Source organism: Falco punctatus (genome assembly GCF_963210335.1).
Source record: "Falco punctatus genome assembly, chromosome: 4".
In the NCBI taxonomy this organism is placed as follows: Eukaryota; Metazoa; Chordata; class Aves; order Falconiformes; family Falconidae; genus Falco; species Falco punctatus.
Window position 1 is genome coordinate 26,578,215 of NC_137583.1, and position 25,102 is coordinate 26,603,316.

At 45.2% G+C, this 25,102-nt stretch overlaps 1 protein-coding gene across 7 annotated transcripts in view; it reads right to left on the bottom strand.

Annotated features, from left to right (window-relative positions):
* Nucleotides 1-390: 390 nt before the first annotated feature.
* Nucleotides 391-25,102, bottom strand: part of TSC2 (TSC complex subunit 2) — a gene marked incomplete at its 5' end in the record, with an annotated part of 35,617 nt that continues 10,905 nt past the window's right edge. For 2 of the 7 annotated variants that reach the window (XM_080384743.1, XM_080384749.1), the window contains 26 exons: nucleotides 391-1,944; nucleotides 2,285-2,383; nucleotides 2,672-2,763; nucleotides 3,477-3,555; nucleotides 3,765-3,904; nucleotides 4,997-5,183; nucleotides 5,420-5,506; nucleotides 6,413-6,488; nucleotides 7,309-7,811; nucleotides 8,168-8,328; nucleotides 10,545-10,613; nucleotides 12,289-12,504; nucleotides 13,308-13,529; nucleotides 14,556-14,668; nucleotides 14,832-14,984; nucleotides 15,623-15,787; nucleotides 17,536-17,667; nucleotides 20,227-20,321; nucleotides 20,545-20,647; nucleotides 20,962-21,055; nucleotides 21,640-21,829; nucleotides 22,404-22,538; nucleotides 22,832-22,954; nucleotides 23,656-23,809; nucleotides 24,424-24,530; nucleotides 24,821-24,943. In XM_080384743.1, coding sequence (XP_080240869.1) covers nucleotides 1,777-1,944; nucleotides 2,285-2,383; nucleotides 2,672-2,763; nucleotides 3,477-3,555; nucleotides 3,765-3,904; nucleotides 4,997-5,183; nucleotides 5,420-5,506; nucleotides 6,413-6,488; nucleotides 7,309-7,811; nucleotides 8,168-8,328; nucleotides 10,545-10,613; nucleotides 12,289-12,504; nucleotides 13,308-13,529; nucleotides 14,556-14,668; nucleotides 14,832-14,984; nucleotides 15,623-15,787; nucleotides 17,536-17,667; nucleotides 20,227-20,321; nucleotides 20,545-20,647; nucleotides 20,962-21,055; nucleotides 21,640-21,829; nucleotides 22,404-22,538; nucleotides 22,832-22,954; nucleotides 23,656-23,809; nucleotides 24,424-24,530; nucleotides 24,821-24,943 — 3,786 coding nt within the window. In that variant the 3' untranslated portion in view covers nucleotides 391-1,776. The remainder of the gene's footprint in view (nucleotides 1,945-2,284; nucleotides 2,384-2,671; nucleotides 2,764-3,476; nucleotides 3,556-3,764; nucleotides 3,905-4,996; nucleotides 5,184-5,419; nucleotides 5,507-6,412; nucleotides 6,489-7,308; nucleotides 7,812-8,167; nucleotides 8,329-10,544; nucleotides 10,614-12,288; nucleotides 12,505-13,307; nucleotides 13,530-14,555; nucleotides 14,669-14,831; nucleotides 14,985-15,622; nucleotides 15,788-17,535; nucleotides 17,668-20,226; nucleotides 20,322-20,544; nucleotides 20,648-20,961; nucleotides 21,056-21,639; nucleotides 21,830-22,403; nucleotides 22,539-22,831; nucleotides 22,955-23,655; nucleotides 23,810-24,423; nucleotides 24,531-24,820; nucleotides 24,944-25,102) is intronic. The other 5 variants (XM_080384744.1, XM_080384747.1, XM_080384746.1 and 2 more) reach the window with 5 other exon arrangements.

Below are 25,102 nucleotides of genomic sequence, written 5' to 3' on the forward strand. Positions count from 1 at the left end.
GCACAAGACACTTTCTTACACCAGCCAGCCTACTGGGGCGGCTCTGGGTTGTAATTAATGACATCAGCTTGTCCGTGAGGGCTCTGCAGTCAACGTAAAGGAGCCTCAGCCCGGCGGAGGGTGGCACAAGGGCTTGCTCGGCCCCGGCTGCACAAACCTCGGCGAGGGCACGCGGCTGCTCTGGCTCCCCTGGGTGGGCAGCGCGACAGAGGCGGCCCCTGTCCCAGGGCCACCTGAAGCTGAACCAAGGGAGCATCCCCAGCGCAGGCACTGGAACACAGCCCGGTATCGCACCCCGTCCAGCACTGGGTTACTGAAATATGAGCGACACAGATCAGAAAATGGAAAGGGGAAAAGGAGAAAGGAATTTACATTATTACAAAATAGTCAGAATCTTCCCAGGCCAGCAAGAACCCACTGACCAGAAGAATGTTTTATTTCCTTTATGACTTAGAAACACTCAAAACACAACATACACTTAGAGTTCCCAAACAGCCCTGCACAAGCTAGTAGCATCACTTCAGTCCCCTCGCCTGCCACTTCACAGTTCTGTGTGCAGATTGCACTTGCTTCATCGCCATCGCAAGGGCGCTGCTGTTATCTGGTACCAAAAAGCCACGGTTCCCATTTATTGACAGAGCAGGAGATAAAGTACTCACAGTATAGTCCAGCTTACATGGTTTCTCCCAGTTTGGTAGTGTAGTGTCTGATGACCATCTTACCACAAGATGGGCTACATAATCCCGTTCCACCTGTACCCGCATGCACGGACAGGGCCGCTCGTTCCCGAGGTGCCAGGAGGAGACTGTCACTATGCGTTAGTGCAACAGGCAAAACTCGCTCGGAGATGATGCCCCAAGACATGTCAATAGTCTTTCAAAAAGGGATTTACTGGGTGCACAGAGAAGGACGAGAGTTACCCCAGCATCGCTGCAACCAGTGGAAATCCTGCAGGTGAACCTGGAAGCCAGGTCTGTCCTTGGGCTGGATCCCTGCGGTCAGCCTGGGAGCTCGGGCCGGTCATCACAAGCACCTTGTGGCCCAGCGCTCTGCTGCTCGGGCAAGTGGCATCTGCCCCCCTCTTCTGTGTTACTTCTGGCAGCAAAATCGTTTCTGCTGAACGAGGAGGGGTTGCTGTGAATCTCTCTAAATGGAGTCGAATCTTTGGGAATTTAAGCAGCATCTGGCAGGTCACCCGAGAACCCAAGTTAACTCTTGCCAGAGCTGGCAGCAGAACGTGTCTGAGCCTGAAGAGTTCAAGTGCTGAGAGGCACCGAGGCTGGGAGAGGAGCTGGGATTCCAGGGTGCTTAGAAATAGTGACTGGATTTTCAGTACTTCATATTTCATTCCCAATAAAATCATCAAAATTCCTGCATCTTCCAACTACTTGATGAACTGCAGAATATCATACTTCGTCTGCTTCCACCAGACGCTGGTGTGGAAGGCGTCCAAAGAAAGGTTCTGCAGGAAAATTCCCATCGGAGATGGAAGCCTTGAAACAGCTCAAACCAAATAAAAACAAAACACATAGAGTTGGTCCTCTCTTGGAGCATCTGCTGGGGATACAGTGTCCTCATCCGACAACAGTGGCAGGCTGAGACAGTGAAACGTTCAAGCCTCCCGGTGCGGTTCAATGCCGAGTCCACGTGCAAGCAGCACAGCCACGCCGCGCCTGCCAGCCCCTCCTCTGTCCATGCAGCCGCACGGAGCCAGCACGCAGGTAAAACACTTCCGCTGCCTCGTCCGTCCCAGAGCACACACCGACCCGCTGGGACCTACACAAACTCGGTGAAGTCATCCACGGAGGAGATCAGCCGCTTCCTCTGGCCGGTCTCATAGGTGGGTGGAGGGTCCTGGGCGATCTGGGGAGGGGGCTTTGTCGGAGCAGAGGGATGCATCTGCAGGGGAAGGCCGGGGGTCTGGTACTGGGTTTCTTCACGTAGCTGGAAGTCAAATGAGAACAGGTAAGCTCCATTCTCTGAAACTCCCTCTGGGCAGGGCGGAACAGGTTACGCAGGTTTGTCCCACCTTCCCTAGCACAGGGCCGAGTGGGTGCAGCTCTGTGTCCAGACACTGGGGTTCCCAAACCCTTTGCCACCAGGGATGGAAGCTCACATGTCCAGACCTACACTGCTACGCTTGTCATTCCCACAAGGGCTGGATTCTAACCTTCACGCATGTCTTGCTCCTCTTACTCGGCAAGTTTTGACAGCTGATTTTAGCGTGCCTTGTTTGTAAGGCAGAGCCCAGTTCCAAAGCCGCAGAACAGCCAGCTTTACTCACCCGGTGCCGTAGCCTCTTGATATGGCGCAGCCTTGCAATCCATTTGGATGGGTAGGTGTCAGTAGGGTTTGATCGACTATGATGAACCTGGGACGCCATCTAATGTGGGAAGGGTGGGGAGAAGCAGGGAATGAGAGGAGGCACATTAACATAACCACAGCAATAAAATGAACAGAACATCTCAGTACAGTTTGACAGCAACTGAAATACAGCTCTAAGTTATAACCGTTTACGTACTAACTTTGACTTAAAAGGTTGACAGCAATAACTGAAGCAGAAAACTTACTTATTTGCTTTCACAAGCCCTACTCATTTCCTTGGAAGCTGGTGACGGACTAAGACACCAGCTGAAAGACAGCAGGTCTTGGGGAGCTCAGGGGTACTCACGTTAGCGTGCAAGGCCATCTGACGGGCCACAAAGGGCAGGTTCTTATCAGAGATGATCTTGGCAACACTCGTGTCCACGAGACCCTCCATGTCTTTATTTTAAAAGAATAAGAAAAAAAACCCTTGTAAGACAGTTAAGAACAAGCCAAAGGTTGCCAAGTAACTAAACAGATATGTAACATAAACCTGAGGGACTGCATCACAGAACCTCAGAAGTTCCTTTCCATCCAGCTCCATGGCTCTAATTGTAACAGAACTCACGCTGCAACTTAACACAGCTGGTGCCCAAATTCCAGCTGCTCCGTAAAGGTTTGAGGAGAGACTGCTGGGCCCGCGTCGCAGAACCAGAGCGTGAGTGCAAGACACCCAGAACTTTGATCAGAGGACAGCAAACGCCCCTGCAGCTCACTGCACCAGCACTGCTGAGCTCGCACGGAGTCGTGACCAGTTCCCAAGTATCGGGCCCTGTGGTGCTGGGAAGGACAGCAGAGGCCAAAGCCACAGGGACCTCCACCTCCTCTCTCCTCCAGTATTCCCAAGCAACTGTTGGAGGGACCTGCTCTGCTCTGCTGGCACTTCGTCTTAAGTCTGAAGAGAGTGTGAGTGGTACAACGGGAAGATACCTCTTATCTTGGGGAAGATACATGAACAGGACATATCCAGGCATAACTGGGCAGCAAATGGCTTTCGGAGAGTTTCTCCTGGAAGTTTTTACTTTTGAAACACAAAAATGCTGCAAAGTGAAGGCAGTTATTGCACCACCAATACGGGAAAGCCTGAGAACAAAGGCTGGAGGGATTCCTACCTTTCCGACACTGCAGAGTCACCAGGTTACAGTCATAGTCAAGCGGTGTGATGATAACGTGCACAAAATTGAACTGACCCTGGTCAGAAAATGATAAAACGGTCATATACATTTTACTAGCAGCCATCGTGACTTGTGAATGCCATAAACACACATGTGAACCCACCAGGGCAAATAACCTCCATTCATGATCTCAACACTGTTTGCTAAGATAACACGCATCAGATTAAGGTTTTACAACCACCCACGCGCCTGTTTCATAACACACCCACAAGTAAGATCTTGTACCTTTATTGTTCCCAGTTTAAAGTCTTCTCCAGAATCATTGTAAATGATAGAGACAAAATCATTCCCCAGGTGCCTTTTCTTGTCACAGCGATATTTATCCAAATCCTTTGTGGGCATCAGAGTAGCAATGTGGAAAATGGCTGAAGAAGAAACAGAAAAATCCTCAGGCTGGCCTGGGAAAGCAGTGCTGCAAGCAGCGGTGGGCAACATGCAGCACTTTTCTGGAAGACAAAGCAGTACCAGCACCACAATAATAAAAAAATAGTTATGCCCCCTCGATAGGTTCGTCCCCATTTGTGACAGCTGAATCCAGTCCCACTGGATTGCCCCAGTGGTACCTGGAGCACGGAGCGCAGTGGCCAGCGAAAAGGCAGTTCCTGAAAGCTCTGCTCCCTCCAGTTTTTAGATCCTGCCCTGCCAAGTCTTCCCCAGCACCGCACTCAGCAAAGTGCGTTAAGGGCCCGGCTGTCAGCGTGTGCCCCACACACACTGGGAGCAGCGTGCTGTCACGCTGGCCAGCTGCCTCCTCATAGGAAACGAACGGGGAACTGCCGAAGTGCTGCCGGGGGTCTCCTCCGTGACCACAGCAGCACGGTGAGCAGAGGCTGGTTTGAGGAGGAAGAGTTAAACAGCTTAAACCAGGAGTTCCCCTAACTGAGCTCTGCAGAGTACCAGGGCCACAGTGAGTAACCTGCAGCTGCTCCGCTGAACCGGGCTACGTACGGGATGCAGAGAACTGTATGAAAAATCTGGGAAGTTCATCATAGCTTGTTGGATCCTGGATGGTATCTGCACTGCTTGGTGCTGCCAGAGCTGGGTAATGCTGCAGTTCAATTAGCAGTGACCACAGTAATGACAACCCTCCCGCTTTCAGTACTGTCCTTCAGAGAAACGCTTAGCAGTTCTGACACGTACACGCTACCCTCTGTTAACGGCCTTCACAGCAGCTCAAGAACAAACAGCTTATTCTACAAACCTCTACACCAAACCATATCAACCTTCAATAAAGCACACTATTTTAAAATTGCTGTAGAGTAAGTAAGGCAGGTATATGCACCTCTCCCAAACTGTAACATGTGGCTTGCAGAGATACCAGAGAGAGAACGGGAAGAGAACAAAGCCCCAGGTTGTCTTTACCACATCCCTGGAAAAGAAACTGTTTGCAGAAGGCAGGTCAGTCTCAAGATGAGAAGAGACCATCCTTCCACTTCCAGCTTCTGGAGCCACCTTACCTTGCATAATGTCATCGTGCCAGCAGTAGGTGAACTGTCCGTCCTCCCCACACACGTCCAGGCCACCAAGGTAAATTTTATCCGGCTGACAGTCTTTGAGCTCAATGAGCTTCCCTAACCCAGTCAGGAACTCCGTATAGCGATAGGATCCGTGTTCATTTGACAGAATTGCGATTTCATTGTTACTCTAGGAAGTAAGAACATGGGAGTCCCACACTGAGCGCTGAGAGCACTCAATCAGCACCAGTGATGGTTATTACCCTCCTAGAAGGGCTTCAGGCAGGCACTGATTTTCAGTGCAAGAAACTAAGGAAAAGGCAGGCTACTGCAGCAGCAGGACAAATCTCACAGCTGCAGTAGCACTCCCTGGCCTTCTGTGCAGATGTAACTATGGCAGGATTGACGCGTCTGCACACAACTCACCTGGCCCTCTCCAACGTAGAGCACTGCGATCTTGTGTGTGTCGTACGAAGGGATTTGATCCAGGAGCTGCACCGATCTTTCAAACGTCTACAATCAAAACATCGGTCACGTCTTTAAAAACTTACCTCTGCACACGCACTGCCCTCCCTAAAAGCCCTTCAGGACAATGAAGTAAGCACAATTTCCTGACCTTCACTAGTGACTTCCTTGACAAATGCTGCCCAACTCTGTCCTGCAAGGGCACAGGACATCATCAGTCCGAGGTACGGAGCAGTGCTTATGGCATCTGCCACCACACCTCCTTGGTTTTGTACTACAGATGAGATCGATCTGGCAAACTGCACGGGTTAGATGCGCTTGCCATGACAAATTACATCGCATCTTCATTTAAGCTCCAAGCATGAAAAATTATCACGTGCCTTGCTCTGGAGAACATTTTTAGCCCAAGGCATCACCTCCTCTCACCGAGGCTCCCTACGGCCTGACCACCTGAACCTGAAGTGAGGGGAAACCATCAGCAGGGGGTCTGTGGTGCTCAGTTCACAGGACCCCCAGTTCCAGCACTGCTCCTCCAGGAAGTTTATGACTAATTTCTCTTGTGACCGTAGCTCCTTGGCCACTCCTGGTTATATGGAGGGCTGGCAGGTTTGCCCAGTGACATTCTGCCAGTATCACCCAATGCTCAGTTCTCAGCCGGCACTCCTACCAGCAAGCCCCAAAACTCCACAAATCATCCTGCCTTCTGGCTGGGATTCTGGAACGGCACCAGCACAATCTCCCAATGTCTCAAATTCAATCCAGAGCCATAAAGCGGGAGCCGCCAGGGCTGGGGTACAGAATATCTCCCACCTGTAGCATTGTTGGTAGGAAACGCCTTTAAATCACATCATCTGAGCTGGATGTTCATTACTATCATTTATGCTAAAAAAAAGTAATGAGCTTAGAAAAATTAACTGCAAGAATTAAAAAATAAATAAATAAATCCTTGCCTACCTCATTTGGCAACAAAAGGGGCTTGTTGTTTTCATCGCCAAAGAATGGGGAGTGGTACAACTGTAAAAACACAAAGCTAAGGGAGAGAGGGAGGAAAAAGGCTTGTTACCATAAAAATTACATCCATTTTGATCTGTTGTATATAAGAACGTTATGTACAGAATTAAAAACAGAGGCAACTAAAATGCTAACAGAGTATTACTCATTTTCTAGAGACACTAGGTACCTGGACTGCCTGCAGTTTGTAATAGACCCCGTCATAAAATACAATGGTTATGTCAAACAGCGGCAGCTGCGCAAATTCCCCGTTCAAAAGGCAAACTTTATGCAGAATGGAGGAGTAGGAACGCACTCCTGCCTCACAGCTATGGGGGCAGTTCTAGGCTAGCAGAGAAAACTGTTTTAGAGACGTGTATTTTACCTGCCCTCAGTAAGGTAAAGATTGTCACATAATGCAATTTTGAGCAACTACCAGTTTTAAAGTTCAAAACCCAACTATGACACCCCCTTTCCTTCTTCTTAGTATTTTGCACATTGTATTTCTTGAACTGCAAAACTAGTAAATACATCCTGGTCACAGCAGAATTAACTCTAGGTGACCTGCACTCAAGCCACATGTCCATTTGGACCCTAACCTGGGATAAAGAACATAAGGAAACTATTTATGTATTTCTTTCACCATTTAAGTGACCTGTTTACTAAATCACAGTTAGTTTGGTGGTAGTGGGTTCAACATGTCTGTATCAGCTCCTGAAAAAACAGGTAATTAATCTTTCTTTTTAATCAGATACAGTTTTGTAGATCCCACAAAACCAGCAGACCCCCTCAAACGAATCCAGCCACGGCTGCAGCTCTGAGCTCACCGTTTCCAGCTTCAGACCAGCCCCTCCACCCACCTTGGGTTTATCCCAGGTACTTTCTCAGCATTGGAGGCTGCTGTCCTACTCTTGAAGGCATCTCTCTCGATCCTTTTTCCCCTCCTTGATGGGGCCGAGTCAGAGATGGTGTACCCTCGGGGCCGGTGCCCGGAGGGGGAGCGAGGCGAGGTGACAGGACCGGTGCCATCCAAGCCACTTGACCCAGTCACTCCGGTGTCCTCCCCCTTGCCCAGCCAACTGCCCAGTCCTTCCCCTTCCAGGTTCCCAGACTGGGATTTGGATTTCACTTCTGTGCTCAGCCTCCTTGTTACTTCTCTGCCATTTGCATCTTTGAGGACCTCCTGCAGCGTCTGTAGCTCGGGGGAAGAACTCGACTTGCTGAGCGGCTGGGATGGCTGGAAGGAAAGCTCCTCCAGTGTTCGGCCGTCCTCTGACGGCAGGACTCTCCCGATGGGAATTCCACCCTCTACCAGGTCTTCCGACTTCAGAGATTTTTCTTCTTGGCTGGAGGTTGAGGAGGACTTAAAGAGGGAGAAACCAAGATTAACAGTTTTCCTGCTACTCAGGAAAAAAAAAAAAAAAAGCTGACAACAGTAGCGCTCGAGGCACCCCGACACTTCCAGCGAAAGGCGAGCGGAAAGGTGCCAAGTACAACGCAGCGCAGGCTGCGCCGCTGCACAGAACAGGCAGGTACTGCCACCGCTCTGCGGGCATCGCTTGCAGGCCACCCCCACTCTCAGTCGTGACCCCGTGGCACCATGAGTGACTTGTTTCAGAGGGTGCCAAGAGGGACTCATCCGAGCACGGGCATTTCTCCCGTGTGGCTAAAGATGGGGCTGCCACAGAGGACACAACTGCTTAACCTGTTTTTTCTTACCCTGCTGTAAGGCTCCTGGGGTTTACCAAACCTTTCCTCGCTCAGGACTTGTTCAGAGCATGAAGTCTCAATGTCCTCGCTCTCTGGAGACTCAGCTGGGAACTCGGTCTCCTTTAGCTCCACCTCTGAGGGGCTCCCTTCCTCCAGCACCACCGCGGATTCTATCGAGACACAAGGCAGAAGAACTGAAGTCTGTAGAGAGGCACAGACCGGCAGGCCCCCATCCTCTCCTCTGAAGTACCAGCCTTTTCCCTACGGGATTTCAACAGAAGGCCACATTGAATGACTGCTCTGGTTCTTTGATTTCTTGTCATGTCAGACTTGCTCCTGGTCCCCCTTTCTGCATAGAATAACTGATCACCTTACCCTCACAGCAAAGGGCTGCATCTGCTTTGGCCAAAATAAGTGCAGCTGTTTCCAATTGTTACTGATGAACAAGCAGGGGACAGAATGAGGAAATGGGACCTTGTACATCAATGCTCGGTTATCAGGACAGACAGGAACTACAGAGATGTAAGAAAGTACAAGACTAGCATTAAAAGTTCATCGTTATCCAGGCAATGAAGACATCAGTTCTATGTGAGGGGGCAAAAAATTAAGTTTTTCTTGTACTGAAATGCAATGCTCCTGTGCCTTGTAGTGGTCTAGAAGGAGATAAGAAATTTTACAAGGAGCCATTTACTTGCAGTTTGGCAGTTTTTCTGGTATGTCTCAGTAGAAGCAAAAGAATTCAGCCCTAGACGTATGAAAGGACACGAGAGCAAAAGTAATACATGCACTGCAGCAGTACTGGGAAACCTGCATGTGGCATCTGATCAGACAAATGGTTAATGAAACCACGCTGACAAGAAAGCTCCTTGAAGCCTTGCCTAGGGTGGAGGAGGTTATCTGGAGGAGGTTATCGCAGCACTTAACCTTGTCTCTACTCCAGGCAGTGACCCTGACACCACAGGGATGAGTCTGACCAAAGGCACCTCTTGGCCTTGCTTTTTTGTCCTGAGGAAAAGGCTGGAGAACAGGAGGCTTCCCATTATGCACACAAGGGGACTGGAAGACCAATCTGAAAGGCCAAGATTTGTTTTCCAAAGTAAAAAAAAAAAAAAAAAAAAATAAATTAGCACACACAAAAAAATCAGCAAAATAAAGAAAAAAAAAAGAAAAAAGAAAAAGAAATCACTAAAGCAGCTTTTCCTGGATTGATTTCAGCTCGCAGGACCAAAGTTATTTCAAAGAAGCAATAAAGAGTTAGCATTGCACACACATACCTTCTAAAAAACATAAAACAAAATAAAAAAAAAAACCAACCCCAAAACAACGTGCTGATCTGGTTAGCTGTCCAAGCCAGAACACACCTGCACATACCCAGTGTTTCCAAGCTGCCCTAGCTCTTACACTACTGCCAAGATTGCTGGTGTTTTTAAATAATGCAAGCACTCACTAATTATTCTGTAGGTGGGAAGAGAATAATATGAGCAGAGAGAAGTACAGAAAAATATTTTACTGCAGCATTTTTGTGTTGCTTTAAGAGGCTTATGTCAACAACAACCAGCAGTTAAGAACACCCTGCTGCTCTACAAAGAATTTTCCAGTGAAGGAAAGAAGGCAGAAAGACATTTCAACCCTCTAATTAAAATCACAAAGCACTGCAGATTATCAAAGCATTGCAGGTGTTGTGCTCATAAGGTATGCAATTTGATCTCCATTTAATTACTAAATCAGTTTTACTAGAGAAAGATTTTATGGTACTAAAGAGCCTTGAAAAAGCTAGAATTTAGCAGGTTTTCTCTTGAAATATATTTCTTCTTTCTTTATTTAAAAAACTTTTAACCAGCATCCGTTGTAACAACGTCAAAATTCACATATATATAAATATATATATGTATCAGATATATGTATCAGCTCCTTTTATCTTTTCTGTGTCCAATTCTGACAGATTCCTGTGGGCTGAGTAGCATGGGATTTCATTTCAGGGTAGCTTGTCCTGTAGCATACTATGCTGTTCTCAGAAGTGGGAACTTTTACATTTAGCAGAACACAAAGCCAATTGTAAAATGAAGCTGAAAATAAGTCATTCAATTAATCAAGTCACTCAGACATTTTGACAGGTCATTTAACACTGTGCCTCATGACTCACAATCCACCCCAGCTAAAACAGAAGCTTTAAGAAATTGTCTGCACTTGCAAATGTTGGATCTGGCTTGGACTTCTTCATGCTAGTCAAGATCCCATTTGTTGAGAGTAATGAGACTGGGTACAGACGGGAGACATGGAAGGGGAAAATGAAGTATGAGGGATACATTTTCTATGAATCAGAGGTGTTCCGCTATGGCAATACTTTTTTTTTTTTTTTTTTTCCCTTAAAGATATATAAATATACCTGCCCAGGATATGCTCCTGTGCAACTTCCCTTGACAACTGGACTGGTACATGGAAGAGAAAGAGGCCACTGCAAAGGGAAATCAAGTGAGCAGCTACATCAAAAGGAAGGAGAGACTATATGAAAAAAAAATAAAATTAAAAAGCACAGAGTTTAAAATGTAACCAAGAGCCTATTTTAAAATAAATAAATTAAAAAAAAAAAAAAAAAAGGAAAGAACAAGCTGGGATAAGCTCACTAGATGCCAAAGGGATACTTTAAGGGTACAAGGTCTCAACATGAATAAGGAGGCATAAACACATTCAAACAATGTAGACTGAAACTGCTCTCTTTGAAGAACGCATCTTTGTGAGTTTTAGAAACAGAAAATTCCTTAGTGATACCCTAGCACACACAGGAAACCAGCCTGAGCTTTTCCTGAGCTACGCATTTTTGGCAAACGATCATTTTTAAACACACAGAAGAATCTGAAGAGTAGAAACATAGATAAAGATTCACAGTTTTAACCTCTAAAGAGGAAGAACAACATGCATATGACAGTCTGACACCAAAACTTCTTCAAAACATCCATTTGCCACTCAGCTCCAGCAAGTCTACTCTAGAAACCGTGTTAAAAAGAATGGGGCCAAAATTATTTTCCTGGACTGCCACAGGAGTGGCACTCAGGTGGGTGCTTCTTTCAACTGATCAGTTAGCACCTATACACCAACAATCTATAGGAGTAATAAGAAGTGTTCATAGATAAGAATTTAGATTTTTTTTTAAAAAGGTGATAATTTTATTTTTACTCTAATTATGTGTTTACACATTCCGAATCCTAAAATCATATCCTGCCCTGTTTAAAACAAAGCTGAAAACCACCATTTGTACCAGCTTTCCAAACAGTCCGCACCATTGATGCCACCTCCCCAAAAACGCCTTGTCTGCTGTTACCACTGCTCAGGTTTGATAGTGCCAGCAGTGCGGAGAGCCCCAGGTGTTGGATATTATGGGTAAGAGCTTTGAGCAGGGATTACACAAAGCTTAAAAAAATCTTAGCTGTTGGTCAACACCAACCCCCCAACAGCAACAGCTCTTTCAGAAGTGAACTAGCACCGAAGTAAATACAGTGAAAAGCCCTGGCCACTGTGTTAATCTAAAGCTATCAAAATTCAGCTGCACCAGCCTGAAAGCTACAGTCCTTTTAAGAGGTGTGTAAATCCACACCCAGCAGAATCTGCGTTCTGTATCTCGTGCTGTAAAAGACAGTGGCAACTAACAGACCCTGGTGGCAAGGTCTGTAGCAGGCCATTCTCGCAGGGACCTAGCGCTCCGAGTGCCCGACACAAACTCCCGTGCTGAAGACAAATGGAAATGGAAACACTGCATGGGAAGATCCATCCACACGTGGGATGCCCCAAACAGCCCCAAACAGGTGGAAGAGGGAAAGGATCCATGACTTTGTTCATTTTCATTTGGGAAACAGCAGGAGACACATCACCCCTCCAAAGAAGCTCCATCAGTCCTCTCTTTCTTCTCTTTAAGAAAGAGAAGTACTTTTCCGATGAAGCATCAGAAGCAAGGAAGACGGGAATTTTTCACTAAAAACTTCTAAGACAAGAACTGATTCCCCTTCCCATTGCTATCTTATTCCTCATGCTACTAACTTCACTGTTCTAAAAGACCTCCAGAAACTTCAATGGACTTTCAACAGGCTACTGACACAGGCTACACTGGACACGCTACTTGGCTTGACATCCCTCACCTGTGTTGGAACGCTGCAGAAGCGATGGTTTGGCCGTCCCGGTGGCCAGGCTGGAGGAGGGGACAGAGAGGGATTTATATAGAGCCGTTTCTCGGTGTTCTTTAAAACGCTCTGCAGCCATGAGTGCATTAGAGAGCTCTTGCAAGGGCATGTTGTTAATATCTGAAGAAAATGGACTGAGCGGGTTCTCCAGACTCATTAGCCAGCTTGTGTTACCTGGTAAGAAAAATTAGGGAAGAGTATTAAGTATTCCCAACTCCAGAAAGTTTACAACTCGCATTGAAAAAAGTAGAAATTGTTTTGGATTTTGCAAGTAAAAATCGAAACGGACCAAGTTCCCAGTTCTCCAGACATTAGGCAGAATCACTTGATTGATTTCCCATTTTCAGTAAGTAGCTCCCAGGGCTCTGTACTTCACCCCAAGCTCTTAAAAAAACATCATTGGTAACTCATTACTACAGCAGATTCCCAAAAGGCATCCAAAACACTCAGGTATTGTAATTAACAATACCAGGTCAGTTTCTTTCTCATGAAGCAACTTTCAGCCGAAATAGACAATTCCCTGTTAAAGTTGTTTAACAAACCAGTATTCAAGAATTCTGACCATGAATAAGTCATTACTCCTTCCCTAACAGCAGGCACAACTATGCAGCTGCTCTAGCCGTAAGCCTCACTCATCTCGAATCTAGCATGGGAAGCTAAAACACCGCACAGATTTTCAAAAAAGACCACAGAGCAGTGTAAAAACGGGAAATGTAAAGTAGGGTTGACATTATCTGGCTCCATTTCTGTAACAGTGCTTACTTAACATACAGATTTAAGCCCCTGCTTCAATCTTTTCACAGGTCTTCTGCAAATTTAAAACACTAAAGAGTTATTTCAAAAAATCAAATACCAAATGTGTAAGCTGTAAGCACTAAAAGAGATCCATTTACAATTAAATATGGATTTTTCTTCTTCACCCAAGCTCTGGTTTCTTAGCAAGTCAAAGAACTCACTCCACACCCAGCTAAAGATACCTGTGGGTCTGCGCACTAGGATTTCTGCCCATCCTTGCGTCAGAAGTGGGACATACGCAGCTAAGTTTGCTTTTTCTTTCTGCAGAGGTGTCTGTGGAGCAGGATTAGTCTTCTCTGATCGAGATGCAGGAGCAGGAGGACCCTGTGTCCCTTGGGAAGCTGAGCCACTGGGAAAATGGGAGGCTGAGCTGTCTAAGGCACCAACACGTAAGGCATGACCACCTAGCAAGACAGACACAAACCAGAAGGGAGAGCCATGCTTAGTTACCACTAAAAATATCTCAGAAGGAATAAATCTTTTAAGCTCCTCTAGCAGCTGCACACACAATGTTGGGAACTGTCCCGGTTCCAGCTGGGATAGGGTTAATTTTCTTCCTAGTAGCTGGTATAGCTGTGGTTTGGATTTAGGGTGAGAATAACGCTGATCCCACACTGATGTTTCAGTTGCTGCAGAGCAGTGCTTACGCTGAGTCAAGGGATTTCCAGCTCCTCATGCTGCCGTGCCACCGAGATGGCCAGGGGCGCACAAGAAGCTTGGGGTGGGGGGCACATGGCCAGGACAGCTGACCCCAGGTGCCCAAAGGGATATTCCATACCATACGACATCACGCTCAGCACAGAAACTAGGGGGGAAGCTGGCTCGGGGGCTGCTGCTCAGGAACTGGCTGGGCATCCGTCAGCTGGTAGTGAGCAATTGTTTTTCATTTGCATCACTTGTTTTTCTTGGGTTTTATTTCTCTCCCTCTTTGCGTTATTTTATTTTTCATTACTATTGTAGTATTATTATCGATTTTTAAAATTTTTATTATTTAAATTATTAAATTGTTCTTCTTTCAAACCACAGGTTTTCTTACTTTGACCCTTCTGATCCTCTCCCCTGTGGAGTGAGCACACGAGCGGCTGTGTGGTGCTTAGTTGCTGGCTGGGATTAAACCATGACAGAGACCTCGGAGACCTTTACCTTCCACGTCTGTCTTAGAAACCACGAGATTAGATAAACACAGGTGATTCTCACTGCAAGTGCTCACTGCTTAACTGATCACAAAGCTTTCCTGGAAGGAGAGGCAAGCAGGAGCAGCACCACCACCCCCAAGGCCAGCAGCTGCTGCTGTCTGCCTGCTATTAAATACCGGACAGGTCCAGCCTCTCAAATCAGTTCAGACACGGGTCCCTTCAGGAGGCACTTGGGCACCTACGCCTGCGACCCGGCCCCAGAAATGGCAGCAAGACTCCAGTACAGGAATTTACCAGACATGGATCGGACTCTGTTGCGGGAGCTTCTGCAAACCTGCTGCCCAGCTTGAGATTCCAGTTTTGCTGGTGCTTCTTTAGTTTGTCTCACTTGCAAAACAGGGTCTGAGCTGTGGAGAAAGAGGATACTGATGATACTGAGAGAGCAATCAGTCAAATGGACAAATAAGACATTCATTTTCCTTTAAGAGGGAAACCTAAAAAGATGCACTGTAACAGCGGTTTCAGTGCCTTTGTTAGGTGGAAAGACCCAGAAAGGGGAGCCAAAATTACCTTGATTCTGTGCTGTTTTGGAGCTCTCCAGAGTCTAGGCCAAGCAGGGACCTTGTGCCTGTTCCAACACTTGTTGTGATGGTCACCAGCTTGTTACCAACCAGCCACGTCTTCGTCCTTCCTCCAGCCAACAGAAACTCGCCCACGGGAGACCTAGAACCACGTCTGTGATGAAGACTGCAGAGCACAGAGCCTACACGGGTGGCTCGTTTCACGTAACTACGCAGGAGGTACTGCCTGCTCTCCTTCTTCATACGGCATTTTTAACATATACCCCCTGCTCATCCACATACACATTATCCATCAGGACATGGGATGAGCTGAATTTAATACCAATTGACAGGACACCCACCACAGAGCAGTCTAGTTCAATCCTGGACACATGTCACAAAGCAGAAGGGAATGAGCCCTGGCCAAGCTACGTGTCCCCTTCCGGGAAGGGCTGGCAAGAAAAGCAAATGCCCTCCATTTGAAGCCAGCTGGCACCGCACTCGGTTCTACAGCGAAGACTGTGATTATCCGGCAAGGACAGGGAGCAAAGCCCGGCTCACAGCCAATGTGCCTTCAAGGCATCTCCCACGGAACTTCAAGGCCGAGGCAAAGACCGATCGGCTACAACAGATTTCTCTCATCTAACCTATTTAGCCAAGCGAGATTTTATCTGCGAGGAATGGCTTCTGAGCTTGGGCCCTGCCAGAGTCTCAAATGTGTCACGGTTATTTTCCACTAATGCAGTGAAATATGAACCTCAAACACACACATCTCTCCCGTGGTCACCGACTGACCCCTACCTTTTAGGCACCGCAGTGAAGTTTGAAAAGACGTATCGAGCCATCATATCCAGACAGGTCTCAGTGAGTTCCAGGTGGAGATTTTTTAAGTTGTCATCAGCCTGAGCCATCGAGTTTTCATCTGCAGAGCCCAGGCTTGAACTAGTGATGGATGTTTGTATCCGACTAGAAGAGAAATTTTCCAACTGACAGATCACATTGCAAAACACTTGTCCCTGTCACCCGAAAGGCAGCGTGATGCAGAACAACCTGCAATACATGCATGTGCCAGATCAGAGAGGTGGCCAGACATTAAACCCAGGATGTAATAAAAATATTTTTGGATTAGCCTCATGTTGTGCTTTGTAGATTGTCACTGCAGAAAGTGTATTTTATCTTGAGGGACTGAGAAACGTTTAAATGTCTGTCACCTGACTAGGCCAGGCCAGTGCTCTCTGATGTTGGTGGCCCATGGGCAAGTGCACCAAGCAGCGAGTGGCAGCACCATGCTTTGAGTTCCCAGATCTACAGTGAAGGCCAGTGTCCCATGACCTGCAGTTTCCCAGGCAACATATTGCCCATGAGCCATAAATCGGGGCACTCTAGACTTAACTTTATAATCCTGTGGTTTGCTTTTTTCTCTGTTGCACCCCTTTCGTATATTGACTTTTTCCCTCCAATTTCAGTAACTACGTAAAACCTAATTTAATTTGAAATAGAAAAAAATTGCACTCTGAACAGGAAATTGGCACAAGAATAGAGAGCTACTCTGCTTTCGAATCAGCCACGTTAGCAATGCGATTTAAAGCAATTGCACTAACAGTCTGGATTGCAATATTTTATAAACACGATTCCTTATGCCATTGTAATACAAACTAAGCTGAGGCACAGCCAAATTTTTTATGATGTGGCAACTTCTTTGGCATCATTACGGGTAATTATCTGAACTTTTAGCTGCTACCATTTACACATAAATACAAGAGAAGAAAATGACCTAATAGATTAATGGGGATATCAGAGAATGAAGTGCCAAAATTGTATTCACAATTCAGTCACTGCAGTGTCTTTCCCCCAAACACCCCACAGTCAAAGATAAAAAACCACAGAAAATAAAAAGTTCCACTGACAGCAATCCTTACAGATTAAGGGACAAATCTTCAGGTTCAGATTTTAAACCAACACGTCATAGGCAGCAGTTTAACGCTTCAAGGGAAGCACTCCAGAAATAAGTTTTAAAAACTAGCGTAAATAGATTTGTCTTTCCTGTGAGCAGATCAATGCCTGCAATCAAAACTTAGTCTCTTTAGTCATGAAGGCAATAGCTTCATATGGGCTGAGCATTCATTTCACTGCTCTGCAGAAAGACAAACTGAGGTTTTCACGGCATCATACTTTAGACCAAAATACTTCCATCAGCTCCCTCTGCCTCCAAGAACAAATCCTAAACGGAGGCCAGAACTACTCCTCATAGTCTGGGAGGAGGGTCTGTATGTAACTTTGCAGAGTATTAAAAGCCTCCCCTGGGACAAGTCACTGCTTAGAAGATGAAGTTGTAAGCAGGACTTTCATTTCCACAGAATGCAACCTTTTTCCTTTTTTTTTTTTTGTGGGTTTTGATTGTCTGCTTTTCTCCCCTGCACCACTTTCACTGTGAAAAAAGAAAAATTTGTTGCTAAAGCATCAGAGAATAGGGCAAAGTAACCATACACAACACAGGGTGTGATTTGACAGCCCAATAGCCAGCGTTGGGAAGCCATAGGATATCCATGATACTTTCCCAAAACCTTTGGCTGTGGCTAAGGCCAGTTTTTCATCGCGTAACAAAGTCATGCAAGCATCCCACATGCAAATCCACCCTGCTTCCACCCACCCTTGCAGTAAAATCTCCAAGCGCTAAGTTGCTCTTGGATTCTCCCCATTTAAAGTGCCTCTACCTGCGGACCACATGTTCAGACACACTGATGCTGCGGGATCGGAAGGCATCAACTGCAGAGGATTCTTTCAGCTCTTTCACTGGAGGAGAGTTATTCAAGCCTTGCTTTGCATTTTTGGCTAGTCTTAAACTACTAGGTGGAGAAGCACCAAGCCCCAAAAGAGGTCACAGGAAGGGAGGAAATCATTGTAGGGATGTAGGTTGAAAGGTCACAGGTCACAGGGTCAATATTGGGGGATCCCGGAGGGTGATGTAAAATAAAACAAATGCCAAAAAAGGAAAACAAAAATTAAAACATACAAACAAGCAGAGCTGAAAGCATTAAAAAGACAAACCACATTTTGAAAACAAGATTTTAAATGTGCTACGAAACAAATGAAATTAGTACAAGTTAAAACAAAAAACTGATTGAAATGATAGTTGGAATACTGGGCTGTTAAAAAAAGGCAAGAGCACCTGAATGCTAATTTGGCACAAATTTCTCAAGTCTGAGAAGTTTTGTGCAGTTCAGCCACCTTGTGTTGCCCCAACCCACCACTTCTGCACGGCTAAAAGCCCGACTACTTCCACAGAGACCAGATCCTAAAATGCTTTACCAACACCAGGCAGCAGCTCATTTTTCTAAGGGACCCAGGAATGTGTCAGCCACCTCTACCGCTGCTAGGCCTGGCCCAAATCTGAGCTTCTACCCTGAATCGCAAAAAAAAACCCCAGGGCCACTCAGGGGTGCCCCTCAGCTCGGCTTGAGACACTGGGGGAGGCTCAGCCCGTGTCTATGGGACTATCCTTCTCACTGCACAGATGGGAGGGCGAGGAGACAAACATCCTCTTGGCTGTTGCTGACTGCGTGATGCTTTTCTGTCAAACAGGCTGTCTTATTTCGGTGGCTTGAGGTAACCCACTTGACTTTCAACTGGAATAGAAAGGAAGATAAGCCTTTACATTGTCAGGTGCCAACCACAGGTAGGAGGTGACAGCAATTAACATCTAAGAGGCACTTTAGCCACAGCTGAGTTGCACGTCTGGGATCGGTACTAATTTGGACATAACAGTTGGTCCAGCAGTTCACATCCCCCTATCTAAAATGAAGATACTAATTTAACCCTTCTGGCTCTTTCTAAACATGATTATTTGCCATCTTCCTTTCAGTGAATTATTACACTTCAGAGAGCCACCTGGAAGGATCAGAATTTATTTGTCCTTCTTCTCCCAGCAACCTCTGACAGATCACTTTTGGCCACAGATGGAGATGCAACTGCAGAGAGCGCAAGCCTGTACTCCGAGATAGTCACCTACACCAACATCAGGCCATTCAGCAACGCTGGGAACCACGGGGATCATGGAACACCCAGCACCTCAGCTACGGCACAGAAATGCTTAATCTTTGGGCTTAAGGAGTGAAAAGCAAGCACACAAGCTTCTCAAGCAAGGAAACAGATATTTGCTTGAAGCTCTTTCCTCTCTCACTTGGCCAGAACCCAGGTTCAGACAGACTCAGAGGCAGTGGCATCCTGCCATTGTGGTGTTTTGGGTTGCTGCCTGAGTACAGCCCACACTCCTTAGCAGAGATTTCTGTGGAAAGTGATCCAGCAGTGTTAGCAAAAGCCTTTAGATACAGTAGTATTCCAACCTGGTAGAATTTAACAGGTTTTTGGAAAAAAAGATTAGTTGAAATTCTAATTTGAGAGACAAGTGTCAAAAGGCTTCTCTTCCAAGTTTCTGAATGAAAGAGGAGGAGATGGGAGAGATGAAACACAAAACAGGGTTCACAGCTATAGCATTAGGGCAGGGATGGTGTTTCTTCATTGCAAGATACTCATTGAGCCTTGCAGTTAAAGTAGAGGCACTTTCCCCAGGGTTCAAATGCCACTGTATGCTTACTGCACATTAACACTGAAGCAAGTCAAGTGAACCAATTTAGGTAAGCCCTGCAGGTAAAGGACGTTAGAGAAACTCTGAATGCCTTCCAAGGAATACTCTCCTATCCTGGCAAATGTTACTTGGAAAGACTGCGGGCAAGATACCTTCTGACTTCCAAAGACATTAGGTTAGGCTTTGCTTAAAACTGACATAATGGCTTCAAGATTAAAAAAAAAAAAAAAAAAAAAAAAAAAAAAAAAAAGAGATCAGGACATCCAGATACACAGAAGGCAGCTGTCTGCCACCCAGTACACCGACTTGACAGATAACACTATGGAAAAACACAGCGTTGGCACTCTCAATTTATACAGGTTGCTAATCACAACAATTTCTCTGGCAATCATTTAGTCATTACAGATCAATTATCTAAAGGAGTTAACACTATCAATATGAACATGGTATTCTGTTACTTCTGCTATTACCTTTCTCTATTACTTCTGGCAGCATTATACTGACGCACATCAACCTGAAAGAACTGTTGATTTTCAAAAATTAACCACAAAAAGCCCCACACCTTACTGCAAAGGCTTACAGAACAGCTGGTGATGCCCTCATACGTACTATCAGACTGTCAGCTTGGTTTGATTCCAGCTTCTTACCAACCCAAGTTTGTCATTTACCAGTCCCCTGACCTAAAGAGGTTTACTTTGCTTGCTTAAATGCGCTGTCAGATTTTGGATAATTAGACCCAGCCTCCTTCAGAAAAACACAAGGAAGGGTGTGAGCACTAGAACAGGGAACCAAGACCCTGCTGGAGTCAAATATAATTTACCTTTTTGGCCTCTCATTCAGGCTTGTACTGCGAGCCCTGAAACTGTCCTTCTCAGGCGTGTCATCAAAGGAAAGGAGGACATTCGAGCGCAAACCCTGCAGATCGAGACAAACAGATTAACCGTCTGGATGGCTAGGACATGCAGCTGACAGACTGCAATCATGGGCAACGCACAAGAACTCACAGTCAGTTTTGAAAAAGATGTTGACAAGAAAAGTAGAAATCTTCTAGCTTCAAACAGAACCTTTTAAACTTCTCAAACTAGTTTTTAAGTCATCATTTTTATTATGTACTGCTTCGTTCAGTAGTGTCCATTACCTTTGTAATGTAGGGGACAAAGTCCTTTCGGAAGGGAAGGCGACACCGAATGAACCACATAGCTATCACGTGATGGGCCAGGCAAACGATGTACTGGTTAAACCTATAAACAGCGGAAAGATCTCAGAGTTTAATGCTGCGTTACGATGCCATTACAGAAGCGAACAGAATTACTTTTCAATCTGAGAAACAGAACTGTTCCTTTACCCACTATAAGTATAAATAAAAAAACCTCAAAAGCTCTGTTCCAGAAAAATAGATACTTTGTCCAAGGTGAGTACATTCCTTCTTCAGAAAAAGCCTAGAGATAATGAGCAATATCCTATAAATAACCTTGACCCAAGTACTACAAAAAAGAGCATGTCTCATTTCCTTAATTTCACAGATGAGGTAGAAGCACATTTGCTATGAACTTACTTGGAAGGGTTTGTGTATGGTAGGGAGATGGCGAACACACTGGCGTACTGCTCTGCTGCAAAGTTCCTGTAGAGGTGAGGCAGCCTTGCTAGAGCTAGAACAGTTCAAGAAGCAAACCAACACAGGTGAGGTCTGAACACGAACTATCCAACAACATAATCCAGTTCGATTTGAATTGTTTTGTTTCTTCTAAATCATCAGCTGACAAATAAGTTAACCTCGTGGTCTAACTTTCATGCTATTTAAATTGTAAGCAGCAACGTGGAAACAGCAGCTTCATATTTCCTGTTGCTGTATGGCTGCATGACACAAAGCATGTCTCTTTCTCCAGTGTGTGCAAGCACTTTAAATGGAAAAACAGTAACAAACAAGAGATGATCAAACACTGATGTCTGGAGCATGGTGCAAGGGCATCACCAAAACCCAAGAAACCCTTACAAGCCATTCCATATGACTAACACAATCAAATATTCAGTGCAAATGATACATTTATGACTAACACAATTGCCATATTGACTTAATTGTTATTAACTTTTATTTTTTTATTATTATTTATTACTTTTTATTAACTAAAAAATTGTTATTGCTTAATTGCAATTAACATAATGAGTTAATTGCAGTGCAAATAACACATTTACAACTAGAGAAGATCTAAAGTAGAAGAACATTACAACTTACTTGAAAGAAATTCTAAGAGAGGGATTGCCATATTGGCTGTAGCAGAAATGTGGGTTAATTTGACTATTAAGACAGGAAGTGCCTTTATGATGATGTCGGGCATCTCGACGCTACAGACAGAGAGTGCCACAACGCACTGGTTTGCACAGCGATAAATAAGACCATGTTCCAGGCAATACACTATTTCACGCTAGAAGAGTAAAAAAGAAAAAAAACGTCTTAACACAGCGAGAGAGAAACCTCTGATGTACCATCTCCTGGCTCCAGTTAGCATTTCAGCATGGCTTGGAAGGTATGACTACTGCCAAGCCTGTATGACACACATGAATTCTTAGCCAAAACCCACTAACACAGAAGTAACACAGAACCCCATATAACGCTGCATATATTCTAGGCCAAAATCTTAAGGTGGGACTTTAATCAAGAAAACATTTTAGAAATCAGTATTTCAGTTTCTGATTAAACAGAATTTTTATGTTTACCAGGGTCTTCTGGCAGAGGGTAAGGTCACCCAGGAATCTGAGGTGGGGACAGGTATGGGCGGAGAGCAGTGAACGCAACTGACTCGACAGCTACTGCTGCGCAAAGTCAGCAAAGTGTTTTTTCACCCCGACACCACGCCAAATACAGCAGATGCAACTTTTTATAACAAAAGGGCAGTGTTACCTTGTATTTAAGTCTCCTAATGGGCTAGCATGAGAAAATGCTCTATTACAGAGGCCCAGGTCCCATCCCCCCTCTACACTCTCTTACTTTCCACATACCTGTTTAGCTTTGTCCAGATAATTATGGTAGGATATTAATGCCGTCAGTACTGGGACTACAGCCAGATGCAAATCAGTGCGAGAAAAGCCTTCTGGGGTACCATGGAGCCTGTCGGTAGTCTTTTTGTCTGTGAGCTGATACATCACACAGTCAGTTAGAAGACTTCACACTAAAAATACTCTCTAAAAGGCAGTAGACAGGCACTGCCTATAGCTCCCTTTTCACATGTACACATCATACATAAAGAACACTCATTACTACCTACTCCCGTCTATAAAACAAGCCTCAAAAAAAGGAAAGGTGAGAACTGACAACCAGCACGCTAATCTTCAAAATATTAGATCAAAGGAAAAAAACTACAAACCAACCAACCCTCAAGCAAACTAAGGATCTGGTGATTATACACCAGTAGGGTGCATGGCATTACCATGTAGCTCAGTGCAGAGGCCAGGAGGTCTATGTTACAAGGAGAGGTTAAAAATAGCACTTTATAGCGGAGGGATTCAGGTAATTTGTTGAGGACTAACTTCAACACCTTCCAGTCTGTCTCCTGGAAAGAAAGACAAAGTCAAGGTGGAAAATTTTTGTAGGATTTCAGTTCAGTTTGAAAGTAAGACCAATCAAATTTCAAACAACATGCCATTTCCTAGGCAGATGTGTCTACATAAAAACAAATGGCATTTAGCTGTCACAAGTTACTTCCTATCTGTCAACTAGCTCTAGGTGCAATACTGGCACCAACTGGAAGATATCTTGCATCCAGATCTGACTGAGCTCAAAAACACAGAGCCAGAATTCAATTTTCCTAACCACTACCACAAATTAGCTTCCAGAGCAGTTATGTGCTATTGGGCTGTCCTATGTCCAATACAACACCAACGAACAATTTATATTTAGTTTATTAGCAGTGGAAACATTTATCAGTTCTCAACATACTTCAAACACTTGCAGTGGGAGAGTTTCTTTTCGTTTCAAATGCTCTTTCAGAAACAAGTTCACTTTTTTAATCTTTGTTTAACACATTTTTTGCTCTTGTCTGTTCTGAAGCAGAAATGAAAGCGTTCCTTAATTTCTGAAGAGCTGAACTGGTGCTCCCACTGGTGGTTGTACACAGATTCTGCCCAAGAAGGATCCTTTACATAACGCTTTTCAGACATTATTTAGATACTCTGGGACAGAATTCTCTAGCCAGCTGGTTTAAGCAGACATGTTTCACACAAAGATGACAAATGTCATTAAGAGCGGACGTACTTGCTTCAAACACTGCAGAAGGACGCCAAAGACCATTGAGTATGGCAGGTGCCCTATACGGATAGTGGCGTTCTGGGAAGGCACACTGGGGCTTCCTGAAGGCGGGGAGAGTGTACCAGTAGGCTTCTTCTCCGAAGTCCTCTTCTCTGCTTCTCTATAACATAGAAAGGGAGAAAAATACTTGTAATGTAAAGTCAAGATCAGAACCGCCTATTGATGTGACCTACAGTGCTACCCTATTGGGTAACCAGTTTAATGACCAAACAACAATATAAATTGCCTTTTCAATTAATAAATACAGGATTGCTCAGTAGATGGACAGCAATGAGTCAGTTTGGTGAGGTTAAGGGTTCTTCTATCCAGGCGTGCAGCAAACTTAAATATCTTTTGGTGCGTGTTACACAAAGAACTTCAGACTAAGCAATAAAATTTTAAATAGCCAGATTTGTACAAATCATTGAATCAAACCTGAAGGTGAAAACTGGTTTGAGGCAGGAAACTGCAAATATTTTTGTGAAGCTTTGTGAGCAGAAGCAGAAATTTCATGTCTGAGAAATTTCTAGCTAAGTGATTTATAAGAACAATTCACCAATGAGTTATTCATTGAGACAATCCTAGGCTGTAACTATAGACTTGTCTAGCAGCTGATTCATCAGGATCTGGAAGATTCAGAAAAACTGCAGATTGCTACTGATGGACCATTAAGCTCGTGCAAAAATACCAGACAGCGTGGGAAACAGCTTTTGCTTAATGCAATGAGAAACCTACACAAAATCACACAGACAGTAAGGGCTGAACCTCACTGCTCCATCCTTGTTGGAAAGGCCAAGACGGTGGAGGGAGTCAGCTCGAAGCATCAGCAGGAAATCAAATACCTGTAACAGAGAAGACACTGGAATCACTCAAAACCCATGCCAGTGGAACACCCTCCCGCCTCCCCACGTGATACTTGTGCAAGTACGAAGGGATTTTTAATAGGTGCTGTGGCTAGTTCTGTAGGAGGCATCACTACTGGTGTTACAGTACACACTCATACTCCTATTAGCCAAGAAACATTTAATTCTACTTCTGGCAAGCTCTAGAGCACACATTCCCAACCTGCCACCCAAGAATTCCAAAGACTGCATGCAGCTCTCGACCTGAAAGCATAGGTTACTGCTCACACCTGCAATCTGATGCTGCTAGCAACTGCAAGGCTGTATGCATATATATAATGGCGTTGGACATGGTGAATCAGCATCTCGTACACCCGCATCGCATGGCTGGAGGGCAAGCTGTAGAGTTTTGTCTACAGAGGAACAGAAACACAAATCAAAGGGCAGACTGACACTTGATATTCAGAAATGTGTATCCACACTGAGAATTCAAGACAAACACAGTAAAAACTTGCTCCTGAAAGCAAGATGAACAGATGGCTCTGGACTGAACCTCTGCAAGGACTCCTGGA